This window comes from Pongo pygmaeus, chromosome 10 (genome assembly GCF_028885625.2).
Source record: "Pongo pygmaeus isolate AG05252 chromosome 10, NHGRI_mPonPyg2-v2.0_pri, whole genome shotgun sequence".
In the NCBI taxonomy this organism is placed as follows: Eukaryota; Metazoa; Chordata; class Mammalia; order Primates; family Hominidae; genus Pongo; species Pongo pygmaeus.
In genome coordinates, this window is record NC_072383.2 from 102,842,529 (window position 1) to 102,859,392 (window position 16,864).

General features: G+C 41.3%; 1 protein-coding gene across 5 annotated transcripts in view; it reads left to right on the forward strand.

Annotated features, from left to right (window-relative positions):
* TXNRD1 (thioredoxin reductase 1) overlaps nt 1-16,380 on the forward strand; it is a 63,977-nt gene extending 47,597 nt beyond the window's left edge. For all 5 annotated transcript variants that reach the window (XM_054445114.2, XM_054445115.2, XM_063646647.1 and 2 more), the window contains 3 exons: nt 353-448; nt 5,236-5,370; nt 14,451-16,380. In XM_054445114.2, coding sequence (XP_054301089.1) covers nt 353-448; nt 5,236-5,370; nt 14,451-14,513 — 294 coding nt within the window. In that variant the 3' untranslated portion in view covers nt 14,514-16,380. The remainder of the gene's footprint in view (nt 1-352; nt 449-5,235; nt 5,371-14,450) is intronic.
* Nucleotides 16,381-16,864: the final 484 nt, after the last annotated feature.

Here is a 16,864-nt window from a genome sequence, read left to right on the forward strand (position 1 = left end):
GTGGATAACAAGATAGTATTGAGGTTTGTGTATGTGTGTGTTTTCAATGTATGACAGCAGGTAATTAAATGGCTTATTTCTCTCATTCCCTTGCTCTTTTTTGTTATTAGTTAGGGTGTACTATTTTGAGGTAGAGATATACATAATTAAGGGATGAGCTTATAGCAAAAGTGCCTGACAGCAAGGAGTTTAAATTCATTTACCTTTTGATCAGATTCCTATTTATTCCATGAATTTTATTATTTAATGAAAGTCTACTTATTAAAGAGTCTCCACCGTCTTTCACCATATATGTTTGACAGACTTACTGTTTAAAATAATGGGCCTAAATTTTGCTTTTGTATCTTCTTAGGTTTACCATAGTTACTTTTGGCCATTGGAATGGACGATTCCATCAAGAGATAACAACAAATGTTACGCAAAAATAATCTGTAATACTAAAGACAATGTAAGTGCAATTCTCAATCCTTTCCAGTAATTTTATTTAGTTGTGTTTTTTTTTTTTTTTTAAGATAGAGTCTTGCTCTGTTGCCCAGGCTGGAGTGCAGTGGCGCTATCTCTGCTCACTGCAACCTCCGCCTCCCGGGTTCAAGTGATTCTCCTGCTTCAGCCTCCCAACTAACTGGCATTACAGACTCGCGCCACCACCCTGGCTAATTTTTGTAGACGGGGTTTCACCATGTTGGTCAGGCTGGTCTTGAACACCTGACCTTATAATCCGCCTGTCTCAGCCTCCCAAGGTGCTGGAAGGTACAGGCGTGAGCCACCGTACCCGGCTTTAGTTTTTAATATATAGCTTAGTTTGTCGCATGGTGCAGATGGCATTCCTTCAGTATTTTGCCTGCCAGTTGTCTCAGCTAATAGATATCAGCAGCTGGCAAGGACCTTGGCTGCACTGCCTGCTGCCCCCTCATCTTCACTGGCACAGGGCCCTACACTTAGTCAACAGGCAGCCAAAACTTACTGACTGAAGGAACCAAAGGCACAACTTGAGAACTGTCTGTGTTTGTGTTTATAGAAGAGGAACAATAAAGTCATCTACTATCTAAATATAATGAATAACAAAAAAGAACAGGAGCAATGCACGTTTGATCCTCAGCAGCTGGCACTACTAAGAAAGAGCTCTTAATTGAGTTCTAAGATTTCATTGCCTGATGCTACATGTAATGCTAGTCTGGTGTTATTACATGTAAATCTAATGTATTTTAAGTGCTTTTTAGTAGTCCTCCCACAGATATACTTTGTTCATACCATAAACCCCCAATTGTCCAGGTGAATATGTGTAAGAGTACAATATGTAATATATTACAGTACTTTTTTTTTTTTTTGAGACGGAGTCTTACTCTGTTGCCCAGGCTGGAGTGCAGTGGCGTGATCTCGGCTCACTGCAACCTTCGCCTCCCAGGTTCAAGCGATTCTCCTGCCTCAGCCTCCCAAGTAGCTGGGATTACAGGCACCCACCACCATGCCCAGCTATTCTGTATTTTTAGTAGAGACGAGGTTTCACCATGTTGGCCAGGCTGGTCTCGAACTCCTGACCTCAGGTGATCCGTCTGCTTTGGTCTCCCAAAGTGCTGGGATTACAGGTGTGAGCCACCGCACCCGGCCTATTACAGTACTTTTTTAGCAGAAACCTGTGAAAGCCTGTGAGCAAACTCTATACCTCACAGGGTTTTTTTCCATATGTATGAAATGAGGGATTGGATAATTCATATTTTTTAAAGACTGTGGGACACAGGTATATTCATATACACACACTCTCTTTAGTATTGACTCTTAAGAAAACTGATCTTTTTAACTTAGCTGACACTTTTTAAAGAAACGACCTCAGTAAAATATAAATGATGTTAAAGAATCTGTATGTTAAAAGCCTAGTAAACTCTGATAATGTTTTAATCTTGAAATTTGAATATAATTAAGCCATGTATCCTATTTGGAAACTACTGCTTTAGGCAGTAGGACAGTTACAGGTTGGTTTTTTGGTAAAATCGAGGGTTTTAGAAAACATTTTCCTGAATCCTCTGCAAAAGAGATTCAAGTGAATATACTAGGATAACCCATAATGAGCTACACAGCTAACATAAATAACAATTGTATATATAGTTTTCTTTTTCTTTTTAGGCAAATTTTCTCAAAAGTTTATTTATATGAGTATACATTAGATATCACTTTTACTGCAGACAAAAGGAGAAAATGTCAGCCATTCTCACTGGCAGTATATTAACTGCCCCTGTCTCACTGAGAGAGACTTCAGTTGCTCATAGCAGTCAGTGAAACCTTGAAGGTTTCCTTCCTACCAAGCAAATCCATTTTAACCATATGTATTTTGCTCTTTTTTCAATGTTACATTTGTTCAAATGGCATTGCTAGAATAATATGGAAAATAATTTTCCTACCAATAAAGCTGTCAGTAGTTGAGGTCATAAGTAGGGTGACGGTGTTTTTGGTGATTTTCATAGATAAAGATAGTAATAGAGAAGATGAATATTTGTTACTGCTCTTTTGTCATGAGCAATCTGAGGTAAAAGCTTGTAGAACTTCACCATCCCTGGGGCGTGCTTTATTCATTTTGAGTCAGTCACTTGACTTCAGTGTCTAAATGTCCTTGATTCTAAATTGTACTTACAATGTTTATTATCTGCTGGCTTTTGTTCTCTGCTATGTTATTTTTTTTACATAAAATATTTATAATAAAGATGAAGAAGGTACTCACCATCCAAAGTCAAGGAATGTTAACATTTTTGCTGTATTTGTTTCACGGCTTTTTTCTTATAAGAGATAAACCATCATATATGCAGTGTATAACAGCTTATATTTATTGAGCACTTACTGTGTACCAGGCACTATAGAGCTCTACAGGTATTAACTTATTTAATCCTTACACAGCACTGTGAGGTATATGTGCTATTGTTTCCCCCTTGTTATAGATGAGGAAACTGAAGCACATGGAAGTTAAGTAATTGTACTCAAATCATTTACCTAGGTAAGGGCAGATGTGTACATTTATTCTCACACAATGTAGATACCATGCTATTAACTATTATCTTATGCCTATGCAGTCTTCCATCTTCCTTCACTTCAAAAGGTAAAACTTTGAAGTCGAAGGGTCTCATGCTTACGTTATGTTTGCCACCTATTTATGAATGCATAAACATTATACAGTGTTCGTGGTTTAATTGCGGGTGGCATCCTCATTGTGTAGAGCTCTGCAACTTTTTAATAATCTCATTATTTTTTGAGACCCTTTCCACATTATTACATGGAAATCTATTTTAAGTGCTTTTTAGTAGTTCCTCCTATGGATACACTTTATTCATACCATAAACCCGGAATCGTCAGGGCGAATATGTGTAAGAGTACAATATGCAATATATTACAGTCCTTTGTCAACAGAACAACCTCCTGATTGTTTCCAGGGAGTGATGGAACCTTAGACAAGCTCTGCACCCCACAGCCTGAGCTGCCTCATCTGTTATGACGAAGATTGCACTAGTCTAGTCAGAGTCTGCGCTGAAAATCTATCAGCTCAACAGTAGAGTGCATCAGATTTCTCTGCTTTTGGCAGAGGTAGCCAGAGTTTGAGATTTCAAATTTATCCAAAATAATTTCTACACAGGTATTTTAGAGTGCCAGACATTTTTCTTTTGCTTTCAAAAATGTTTTCAGACTTTGCCGGGCACAGTGGCTCACGCCTGTAATCCCAGCACTTTGGGAGGCCGAGGTGGGTGAACTGCTTAAGCTCACAAGTTCGGGACCAGCCTAGGCAACATGGCGAAACCCCATATCTATTAAAAACAAAACAAAACAAAAATGTTTTCAGACTTTAATGGTCTTGCACTATTTATCCTCAAAACCTTATTTAAAATTACTTTTAAAATTTTATTTTTATTTTATTTTTTAGAGACAGGATCTGACTTTGTCACCCAGGATAGAGTGCAGTGGTGTGATCATAGCTCACTGCAGCCTCGACCTGCTGGGCTCAAGCATTCTTCCCACCTTAGCCTCCCAAGTAGCTGGGACTACAGACATGAGCCACCGTGCCCACCTAATTTTTTTTTTTTTTTTTTTTTTTTTCTGTAGAGACAGAATCTCCCTATGTTGCCAGGCTGGTCTTGAATGCCTGGCCTCAGGTGATTCTCCTGCCTCAGCCTCCCAAAGTGCTGGGATTACAGGCTTGAGCTATGATGCCCAGTCAAAATGACTTTTTAATTTGAATGACTACTCTTAAGGGTCCCAGCTATTACAGATAGTCTCTGTGGAGCTGAGACAATCAAATACAGGACGTGAGGACACCCTACCCTTTGATAATATTTTCCAGAACATTTTGGTGATTAAAGACTTGTAGGCATCTTTTTGTATTTTTTCTCGTAAAATGAGTAAACACTTGTAGCTGTCCCTTGTCTCTTTGTTCCTGTTTGAAGTGAACATCATACTGTTTTGGTTCATGTTGGGGAGTCTTTAGCCTAAATAGCTGTTAGCAGCAGTCATTAAAGTCTCTGGCCGTTTTTCCAGGTGCAGTGGCTCACACCTATAATCGCAGCACTTTGGGAGGCCGAGGTGCGTGGATTACCTGAGATCAGGCATTCGAGACCAGCCTGGCCAACATGGTGAAACCCCATCTCTACTAAAAATACAAAAAAATTAGCCGGGCGTGGTAGTGCCTGCCTGTAGTCCCAGCTACTCGGGAGGCTGAGGCAAGAGAATCGCTTGAATCCAGGAGGCGGAGGTTGCAGTGAGTGGAGATCGCGCCATGGCACTCCAGCCTGGGCAACAAGAGCAATACTCCATCTCAAAAAAAAAAGTCTCTGGTCATTTTCTTTTTTTGAGACGGAGTCTCGCTCTGTCGTCCAGGCTGGAGTGCAGTGGCATGATCTCGGCTTACTGCAAGCTCTGTCTCCTGGGTTCATGCCATTCTCCTGCCTCAGCCTCTCAAGTAGCTGGGACTACAGGCACCCGCCACCACGCCCAGCTAATTTTTTGTATTTTTAGTAGAGACAGGGTTTCACCGTGTTAGCCAGGATGGTCTCGATCTCCTGACCTCGTGATCCACCTGCCTCGGCCTCCCAAAGTGCTGGGATTACAGGCATGAGCCACTGCACCCGGCCAGTCTCTGGTTGGTCATTTTTGAGTTGGGTTTTTAAGAAACAGACTGGAGAAATGCTCTAAGCTGTGTAGGAAGAGAAGGGGAGAAAAATAAGCTTAATTGCATTATTGTATTTTTTTTTTTTACCTTAGGAACGTGTTGTGGGCTTTCACGTACTGGGTCCAAATGCTGGAGAAGTTACACAAGGCTTTGCAGCTGCACTCAAATGTGGACTGACCAAAAAGCAGCTGGACAGCACAATTGGAATCCACCCTGTCTGTGCAGAGGTGCGTCATCTACACTTCTACAGTTTAAAATGTTTAAAATGTGCCACATAGAAGCACACCACCCAGCTTATACATGGCAGATCTAGGACCCTGAGTTTGATAATGATTCCTCAAAAGAGGACCTTGTCTCTAAAAATTAGTTTTCGTCTTTCAATATTGATTGCTCATGGTATGAACTGGAGGCTTCCGTCATGTCGTTAAGTGGTAAAAATTATGAGAGTGATTTATAGAGCTATGCCTTAAATATTTTATTTATCATATCTTCTAAATTATTTTAATGGCAATCAGTTAATAATGGAAGAGCTTCAATCTTAGTTATTCCACAGCTATCTTGAGGCTAATTGATACTGTCTGCCTCTTCAGCTTATGGTATCAGTGAATGAGATTTGAAAATGATGCTTTCAAAAGATCAAATGACAGTAGAACTAGAAATTGACCAATCTAGGCCTCTGGGTGTCAGTGTTTCTTCACTACCAGTGATCATCCAAGAGTTAAATATTGTAATACTTAACTGCATAGGAATGGTAAGCCAAAAATGTGTTTATATTGGAGAACTTGGGAAGGTGCGGGAGGAGGCATGTCATACTATACCAGCTTATATATGGAGTTGAAAATTGCAGTGATTATCTGTTGTAGCCAGTGGCTTCCAAGGTGTACATTGCACTTGCAAACACGCACACACACACACACATATACACATTCTTGCCAGATTTCATCCAGCAGCTCCGTGACTGGTTGTTCTGTCTGTTCATGGTTGCCTTTGTACAACAGAACTCATTGCTGAGTATGTGGAATGTCAGCCTTAAGACCTGGAAAAACATTTTAGCTTTCTTTTGCTTTGTCTTCTCTGTGATCGAGAATCCTCCTCTATTAATAGGCACCTGGCTGGGATATATGCCTAAAATATTAACATGTTGAGAGATTAGGACATCATATATTTCTTTCATTTATAGAAAGCTGCTGTTTTTGTGACAGAAATAGAATTAAGCTTCAAAAAAATATAAAAACTGAAGTCTTGATTAATGCCTTTAATGTGCGATAGATCTTTTATTCATTGTAATGACTAAAACTGCCTGTGTTGGGAAGGAGCCAATTAACTTTGCTTTCTTGAGTACATTAGTTTCCCAGGGCTACTGTAACAAAGTACCACAAACTGGGTGGCTTAAAAACAGCAGACATTTTTCTCTCTCTCAGTTCCGGAGGCAAAAAGTCCAAACTCAAGATGTCAGCAGGGCCAAGCTCCCTCCAAAGGCACTAGGGAAGAATCCTCCCTTGCCTCTTCTTCTGTCTTCTGGTAGCAATGGCAATCCTTCACGTTCCTTGGCTTGCAGATGTATCACTTTAATCTCTGCCCCGCTCTTCACATGGCCTCATCCCTTGAGTGTCTGTGTCCAAATTTCCCTCCTCTTTCTTATGAAGAAACTCCAGTCATTGGATTAGGGCCCACTCTAATCCAACATGATCTCATTTTCACTTGATTACATCTGCAAAGGCCCTATTTCCAAATTCACAAATACTGGGGGTTAGGACTTGATCATGCCATTTAGGGTTATGGGGACACAATTCAACCCACAATAGTGAGTATATTTAAAAATGTAGATGCCATTTCAAGATACTCACAAGCTTCAATAACCATTTTTGATAGGGACGAAGGAAAAGACGATTTTATTGTCTTTTGTATATGAGTGTCTAATTTTTTGCCTGAATTCAGCTCTCAGTGGGCTTGTTGAAAGAAAGACTGCTGTGTGCTGGCTTCTGACCCCCTCAGGAGGCTATTGTGCTGTGATCCAGCAGCAGCGTACACGGCAGCATCTGGCAGGGTGACTGCCAGCTGAGCAGAAGGATGCAGTGAGGACGCAGGACGTCTCCTGAAGCCCATGGCTGTGGGGAGGTCAGCCAAAGGCCTGTTTTCCTTGGTATGCCCGGCACATTTGAGGCTGTGCATCTCCATCTGTTGGTCCTCTTCTGATGTTGAAGCTCAGAGGCTGAATGTTCTGGTGCTTTGATGGGACTCTGATATTTTGTTTTCTCCAAGCTGTTGGCTGATTAAGAAGATAAAAAAATTGGGTGAAATCGCACTCTGTGAACACACTTGTCAAGCTGTATGCACAGTGCCGTGCTGGACACTGGGGACATAGCAGGGATTTGAGATAAGCTTAGGAGGAGAGGAGGCAGCTAGGTGATGTGCCAGTTAACAATTCTGCCTGACAGGTCCTAGGATCAGGGTAGATATAAAGTGCTGGAGGCACTGGGGTGCCACCTTTGTGGTCTTTGCCTCAGGGATTCTTGTGATCTGTTTTTTTTTTACTCACAGAGCACTTCTGACCCCAGATTTGTGGGGGTTTTGCTCACACGACCAATTCTCCAGCTTTCTAGACACCAGCCGGGTGGCCTATAATGTAACTCAATTCTGATAGCAGCTGCCTGGAGTTAGCATCAGATCCTACAAGGGCTCATTCCCGTAAGACTGCCTCCACTGCAGAGGCCAGTGTCAAGCCCAGGCCTCCTGTACTTCTGACCTACCAGCTATAAAGTCAAGGGGTTCCCATGATAAATTGCTAGCATGGCTCACAGAACTCAGGAATAAACTTTACTTATATTTACTTGTTTATTATAAAGGTTGCAACTCAGGAGCAGCCAAATGGAAGAGATACACAGAGCAAGGTGGTTGTGGGGAGGCAGAGGACAACAAGCTTCCATGTCCTCTCTAGATGTGGCATCTTCCCAGCACCTTGATATTCACCAACCTGGAAGTTCTCCAAACCCCTCATTTAGGGGTGTTAATAGAGGTCCCATTATGTAGGCATGATTGATTAATCATTGACCATTGGTAATTACCCAATCTCCTGCTCCCTCCCCAGATGTAGGGGACCAGAACTGGGGCTAAAAATTCTACCTCTGATGACATGGTTGGTTCCTCTGGCAACCAGCCGCCATCTTGAAGCTATCTAGGGCCCCACCAAGAGTCACATCATTAGCATAAGCTCAGGTGTGGTTGAAAGGGGCTCATTATGAATAGCAAAAGATGCTTATCTCACTAGTGTCACTCGGGAAATTCTAAGGGTTTTAGAAGCTCCCTTGCCAGGAACCAGGGACAGAATGGAAGACCAAATACATATTTCTTACCATTTCACAGTATCGTAGGATGTTGGGGCAGGATGATTCTGGAGGGAGTTCTTACCTAAGACTAGAACAGTGTGTGGGTGTTAGCTAGTGAGAGAACACTGTACAAAAGGCCTGGGTGGGAAAGAGGATGGCTCATTCAAGGAACTGAAGAAGACCCTCAATATTGGCATAGCTTAAAGAGCTTAAAGAGTTAAAAAATATATATATTTTTTATTTTTTTATATATATATGCTGGAGAAACAGGTGGGTAAGTGATGGTCTTGTAAACTAAGGAAGGGTATTTTGACCACCTTTGGGGCATTGTGATTCAGCCAAAAGGTCTAAAGCAGGGAGTAAATATGATCAGGTACGTTGTTCAGAAACATTCCTCCAGCTGCACCGTGGAAGCTGGACGGAGCGAGCAAGTGAAGTGGCAGATCCAGTTATGTGGCTGGTGAGGTGGATGAGAGGAGATGATAGTGGCCGGAGGTGTGGCAGTGGAAATGGAGTGACATGGTTGTATTTGAGGGCAGAGTTGATAGTACTTGCCAACTGGCTGGGAATGGGAAGAGGGAGAGCTGAAGACCACTCAGGTTTGTGTCCTGCAGCAGGAAGTAATAGCAAGAGCAGACTCGAGGCGACAGCGATGACGAAACCACTGATGTGTATGAGGGCCTGCTGTGTGCTGGGTACTGTGTCCCTGCCTGCTGACTAACTTAGTCTTTGTGAGCACCCCATGTGGTGGATGGGGTAGTATATCTATTTGACAGACGAGGAAACCAAGGACGAAGAGGTTGAGTAACTTGCCCATGGTTACCCAGCCTGGTCATGGCCGAGCTGGGATTCAAACCCAGGCAGTCCAGACCCCAAAGCACCACATTGTGCAGCTGATACTTCATCTCCACAGACTGTCCTACCATATTTGGCATAGAATTTCAAAATGGAAATGATTCTTGGTGGCAGCACGAATGTAGTGGAGACACACAGACGTGGGTTGTAATCTCGCTCAGCGAATTCCTCTCAGTGAGACCTGGCCATACAACCCAGGTTTTCAGAAGCTTAGTTTCCACATTAAATAAAGTAAGAGGCCAGGCATGGTGGCTCACTCCTATAATCCCAGCACTTTGGGAGCCTGAGGCGAGTGGATCACTTGAAGCCCGGAGTTTGAGACCAGCCTGGCCACATGGCAAAACCCCATCTCTACCAAAAATAACAAAAATTAACTGTGCATGGTGGCATATGCCTGTAATCCCAGCTACGTTGGAGACCGAGGGACAAGAATCACTTGAACCCCAGAGGCAGAGGTTGTACTGAGCCAAGATCATGCCACTGCACTCCAGCCTGGGCGACAGCGAGACTCTGTCTCAAAAAAAAATAAAACAAAATGGCCTAGCTCAGTGGCTCACACCTGTAATCCCAGCACTTTAGGAGGCCAAGGTGGGCAGATCATCTGAGGTCAGGAGTTCAAGACCAGCCTGGCCAACATGGCAAAACCTTGTCTCTACTAAAAATATGAAAATGGCCTGGTGTGGTGGTGTGTACCTGTAGTCCCAGCTACTCGGGAGGCTGAGGCATGAGAATTGCTTGAATCTGGGAGGTGGAGGTTTCAGTGAGCCGAGATCACAACACTGCACTCCAGCCTGGAGCGAGACTGTATCTCAAAGAAAAAAAAAAGTAAAATAAGAGAATATCTAACTGTAGGGTTGATTAAAATGCAGTCTGTAAAGTGTGTAGGAGAGTTCCTGGCATTTAATAGATGCCGAATAGCTGCACCTGTTAGCTGTTTTTTCCCCAGGATATTATAGATGTGGCTGTGGCTTGGGAGGGGAGACGGTGTGGCTGGACTGAAAGGTCATCATGCCAGTATTTTTAATGGGGGTTGGAGAGAGATACATGTTGTGAAAAAGCTCCAGTGATTTTTTTTTTTTTTTTTTTTTTTTTTTAAACCCTGGTTGTGAACTATGTGCGTTGATACTGGATTTTGAAAAACCAAAGGCTTTAAACTAGTTATGGACATTTTAAAAAATTATTTTTAATTGACACAATAATTGTACATATTTATGGGGTGCATAGTGATGTTTTGAAACATAGAGTTTATAGTGATCAGATTAGGGTAATTAGCCTATCAATCATCTCAAACATTGACCATTTCTTTGTGTTGAGAACATTCCATATCCTTCTAGCTATTTGAAAGTATGCATTATTGTTTAACTGTAGTTATCCTAAGGTGCTATAGAACATACTCCTCCTATCTAGCTGTAATTTTATATCCTTTAACAAATCTCTCCCTATCTCCTTCTCCCAACCCTTACCAGCCTCTAGTAATCTCTGTTCTACTTTTTACTTCTGTGAGTAAGCTAGCACAGCCACTGTGGACAAGAGTATGGAGGTTCCTCAAAAATCTACAAATAGAGCTACCATATGATCCGGAAATCCCACTACTTACTGGGCATTTATCCCAAGGAAGTCTTTTTTTTTTTTTTTTTGTTTGTTTAAGCTTCTTGATCTAGGAAGAGTGAAACTTGGTATTAGGGGTTCATAGGGGGAACTCTTTTCTCTGGCAAATGCTGGGTTCTGACTTGGATAGTATTTGGATTTGCTACTGGACCCACTGTTTTTATCGTCCAGACAGATCCTGTGGGGAATGCGGTTCAAATGTGGTCCACAGAATGTTTATTAGTCCGTAATGAAAGGAGGATAGAAACGAAGAAGAAAGTTTAGAAATTTTAACAATAATTTGACAGTGACTGATCTAGTAATAAACAGTGGTGTTCTAATTTTACATGCCTTTTAAAATTTCGTTTCCCCAGTACATTGTCAGTGAATTTCACAAGTGTTAGTCCAGTGGATGAATTAGAAATAATAATAATTTTTAAACCAGTCCTGAGTACTACTTTAAACTGAGTGCTCAAAAATAGCCGCAGCTCCAGAGCCAGCTGTGGTAGGCTGGCACAATGACTCACTTTGGTAAAAATCCTGGGCAATTGAGAGCGGTCTTTGACTCTGAGGAGTAATTACTTACAAAAGTTGACAAATTCCTTAGCAAAGTAATTTCCAAAGGGAATTACTAGAATTCTGGAATTGCTGTAAGAGGAGAGGCTACACTTGTTTTGACTGACGTCCTGTGTGAGAGGGATTCTCAGCGCCTGGGGCATTAGCAATGCATTTTCCTTATTCAGTGTGAGATGGGGTTGGTGGTCATTTATTCTGAACACCTGAGCCGCAGTCATTGCATAGGAAATGGATTACACATAATTATGAGTAGTAATTTCAACTAATCAAGTTCACTTGTAGAGGAGAAAAACAATAGTTCAAGAGGAAAGCATTTGAAAGTACTTCTTTGTAATGTCTTAAAATGAATTTTAGTGCCAAATATTAAAAGTTTTTGTGTTTTTTGTTTGTTTTTAATTTAATAGTCAATATAATCCCACTCTAAAGTGAGGGAGCCTTCTGCGACTGGAAGTGGTGGGGACAGATAAGAGTATGTGAGGTGGAAAGCCTCCAGCAGCTCCTGACCCTTGTACGAGTCCTGTGTGTTGGGATGGAAGGGCATGGAGGCTGCCCCTTCTGCTCATTTTTTAAAAATACATGTTTTTATAAAAATTCTAAAACAGTTGTGTACGAATGAAATCTGTCAAAATTGACCCAAGCAGTTTTTTTCATTTATTTGAGATAGGGTTCCTGTCACCCAGGCTGGAGTGCAGTGGTGTGATCTCAGTTCACTGCAGCCTTGACCTTTCAAGCTCAAGCGATGTTCCTGCCTCGGTCTCCTGAGTAGCTGGGACTACAGGCACATGCCACTGTTCCCAGCTAATATATATATATTTGAGACAGGGTCGCATTATGTTGCCCAGGCTAGTCTCAAACTCCTGGGCTCAAGCAATCCTCCCGCCTTGGGCCTCCCAAAGTGCTGGGATTGCAGGCGTGAGCCACGATGCCTGGCCAGTTGTTTATTTAGACTGATCAACGATGGCAGTTTGGCTTCCTCCATCTTTTTAACATAAGAACAACATCAATATGAGAAAAAACAGATAAGAGCTCATTTTGGTGGATTTAGTTTTGTATCCAAATCTCCTACAAGTTCTATTTCTAAATCAGTTTCTGAGAAATAGAACCCAGGCTTGCAAATTGATAAGCCTGGAATTTGTTTAAATGTATTCTTTGGCTCTTTATTTTTTTCCTCATTATAAAAATGGAAAAGAAAGCATGTTTGAATTGCCCTTAATACCCCTTTCTAACACAGCTATTTTTATTATCATGTATTGTTTCCCCGTCCTCATCTGTACTCATACATTTTTTTAAACAAAGGAATTTTATTGCCTTTCCAAAAAAGTTGTACTAGTTTACAGTGTCACCAGCATTGCATATAAGAGTGCTAATTAAAATGTTGCAAAATTCAGTGTCAATGTTTTTTCTATAATGAGTATAAAAAGGATAACTATTGGCTGGGCACAGTGGCTCATGCCTGTAATGTCAGCGCTTTGGGAGGCCGAGGCAGGTGGGTCACCTGAGGTGAGGAGTTTGAGACCAGCCTGGTCAACGTGGTGAAACCCTGTCTCAACTAAAAATCCAAAAATTATCCGGGCATGGTGGCAGGTGCCTGTAATCCCAGCTACTTGGGAGGCTGAGGCAGGAGTCGCTTGAATCTAGGAGGCAGAGGTTGCCGTGAGCCAAGGTTGTGCCACTGCACTCCAGCCTGGGTGACAGAGTGAGACTGTCTCAAAAATAAAAATAAAAATAACAGTTTCAAAGATTTTAGCATATCTTTGCTAACAATGATGAGCCTCTTTCTTCTTAAAATGATTTTTTTTTTTGGATATGAATTATCCATATTTTCTAATGCATTTGTATTTTAAAACTTTTTAAGATACTGGCCATTAGTATTTGGTCTGGATTTTTTTGAGAAGTAAAGGCTTTGTCACCCTCTGAGGCTAAAACAGACTAAAGACTTTTCTCAGTATTGTTCCCCCCTTACACAAAACTGTCTTCCCCCTTATTCACAAGTATTTTTGTTTTTATGTACAGGCAATCTTGAGCAGTAACAAGTAAAGATTGTCCAAAACTGTCAAGTTCACAACCATCAAATGTTTGCAAGGATATGAAACAAGGAGAACTTATTAGTCACTGCAAATGAGAGTGTAGATTGGTTCAGGTACCTTGAAAATCTAGTCAAGCCAAAGTTTCACCTGCCCTCTGACTCAGCAGTTGTACTTCAGCTCTGTGTGCAAGGAGATGTGCTGGAATGTCACAGCATCGTATTGCAAAGAGCATATTGGCAACAGCTTGGATGGCCAGCAGAAGGAGCCCAAATGTGTGATTCATATTCACTAGTTGAATAATTGAATACTACAATATACACTATATATACTAGACTGTATGTGTTGTTCTATGCTATAGTGATTGACTCGAACTCCATTCAGTGAAAAAAATGGAAGAATTAGCTATTTGTATCCATATGGGATACAAAAAAGCAGGGTAACAAAAGAATCTACATCATCTTGCCATTTGCAGGTAAAGCTTCTTAAAAAAACACAAGAGAAATACAGGAAGAAATGCCTAGGAATGATAAGACCAACTCGGTGGAGGGAAAGGAGGAAAAGGCCAACGGGGTGGCACACACGGAGCTAACTGGGCACTTTATACCCTTCTTTATATCCAAAATATTTTATGGTGAATTTCTTTTAGAGGGTTGACAAGCAACTGTGGGTACCTGATCTGTTTTAATCATCCTCATGCTAACAAAATTCTTCAGTAGATATAACCTAAATTTTTTTTCTCTTTCACCTTGGTTTTAAAATGTCTTCCCCCTTTTATTCTCTGGAGAAATAGAAGATATCCTTGATCGTACTGCTCCTCTGTTTTATTCATTTTGGTAGTCGCCTAAGATGGTTTTAATGCGTATGGCATTATCTGAACTGTTCCCTGTTACCTCATTTGCTCAGGCATCTGAAGATGTGCTTTCTCTTCCCCTGCAGGTATTCACAACATTGTCTGTGACCAAGCGCTCTGGGGCAAGCATCCTCCAGGCTGGCTGCTGAGGTTAAGCGCCAGTGTGGATGCTGTTGCCAAGACTCCAAACCACTGACTCGTTTCCGTGCCCAAATCCAAGGCGAAGTTTTCTAGAGGATTCTTGGGCTCTTGGCACCTGCGTGTCCTGTGCCTACCACCGCCCAAGGCCCCCTTGGATCTCTTGAATAGGAGTTGGTGAATAGAAGGCAGGCAGCATCACACTGGGGTCACTGACAGACTTGAAGCTGACATTTGGCAGGGCATCGAAGGGATGCATCCATGAAGTCACCAGTCTCAAGCCCATGTGGTAGGCGGTGATGGAACAACTGTCAAATGAGTTTTAGCATGACCTTTCCTTGTGGATTTTCTTATTCTTGTTGTCAAGTTTTCTAATGTTGAATTTTTTTCTTTTTTCTCCATGGTGTTAATGATATTAGAGATGAAAAACATTAGCAGTTGATTTTTGTCCAAAAGCAAGTCATGGCTAGAGTATCCATAGAAGGTGTCTTGTTGCATGGAAGGGATAGTTTGGCTCCCTTGGTGGCTAAGTAGGCTTGTCCCAGGAAAGAGAACTGTCCTGCAGCTGAAATGGACTGTTCTTTACTGACCTGCTCAGCAGTTTCTTCTCTCATATATTCCCAAAACAAGTACATCTGTGATCAACTCTAGCCAAATTTGCCCCTGTGTGCTACATCACGGATGATTATTATTTTAAGGTCTGTTTAGGAAGGGAAATGGCTACTTGGCCAGCCATTGCCTGGCATTTGGTAGTATAGTATGATTCTCACCATTATTTGTCATGGAGGCAGACATACACCAGAAATGGGGGAGAAACAGTACATGTCTTTCTGTCTTTAGTTTATTGTGTGCTGGTCTAAGCAAGCTGAGATCATTTGCAATGGAAAACACGTAACTTGTTTAAAAGTTTTTCTGGTAGCTTTAGCTTTATGCTAAAAAAATATAATGGCATTGGGTATCTATTCCTTTCTAAGACTACATTAGTAGGAAAATAAGTCTTTTCATGCTTATGATTTAGCTGTTTTGTGGTAATTGCTTTTTAAAGGAAGTTATTAATATCATAAGTTATTATTGCTATTTTGAACACAGGTGGATGTGAAGGATTTTCATTTAAAAACCAAGTGGTTTTGACTTTTTCTGTTGAATGAACAACTGTGCCTTGTGGAATTTTTGCAGAAGTGTTTATGCTTTGTTAGCATTTCAACTTGCATTATTATAGAGGTATTAATGCCTCAGTTATGTGTTTGTCAGTGTACTGGCTGAGGATTCTATCTCAGCTGTCTTTTCTAACTGTGTAAGTTGAGTTTCGAACACATGCTTGTGGACATCAGGCCTCCTGCCAGCAGTTCTTGAAGCTTCTTTTTCATTCCTGCTACTCTACCTGTATTTCTCAGTTACAGCACTGAGTAGTCAAAGTACATTTCTGGGCCACCTCAGGGAACCCATGCATCTGCCCGGCATTTAGGCAGCAGAGCCCCTGACTGTCCCCCACAGGGCTCTGCCTCACGTCCTCATCTCATCTGGCTGTGTAAAGAAATGGGAAAAGGGAAAAGGAGAGGGCAATTGAGGCAGTTGACCATATTCAGTTTTATTTATTTATTTTTAATTTGTTTTTTTCTCCAAGTCCACCAGTCTCTGAAATTAGAACAGTAGGCAGTATGAGATAATCAGGCCTAATCATGTTGTGATTCTCTTTTCTTAGTGGAGTGGAATGTTCTATCCCCACAAGAAGGATTATATCTTATAGACTTGTCTTGTTCAGATTCTGTATTTACCCATTTTATTGAAACATATACTAAGTTCCATGTATTTTTGTTACAAATCTTCTGAAAAAAACAAAACAATGTGAAACATTAAAATTAAAAGGCATTAATAATATCCACATGTGTTCCTTCTTACTGAATGATGGTCTTGGGAGTCTTTGCAAGAGTATTGAGTAGATCTCTGATATTGTGTTGAAAAGCTAGCTGCTGAGTAGGCTCCAGTGATGCTGTGCTGATTTAAGTATAGAAAGACTGATTAGTTCATTGCCATTTCCCATCTTCTGGCAGTATCAGGCACATAGATGGTCAATAAATGTTTCCAGAAATGTTGATTACCGTGTTCAGATTATGCATTCACATGCACTTAATCTTCTTAGGTATCACTTTTTAAGCAGAAACTCCTCTTTTATGTAATCTTTACCAAAAACCTTCCCAGTTTGTACTTCTTTCTGTGGTAAGTAGTTGCAGGGTGCTAATAACAGCTAAATGAGTGTTTACTGCAACACGTGCAGGCGCTGTGCTTGACACACCCTGGCTGATGTAATCCTTACAACAATCCTATTAGAGAAGGTGCTTTTGTACCCATTTATAGATGGAGA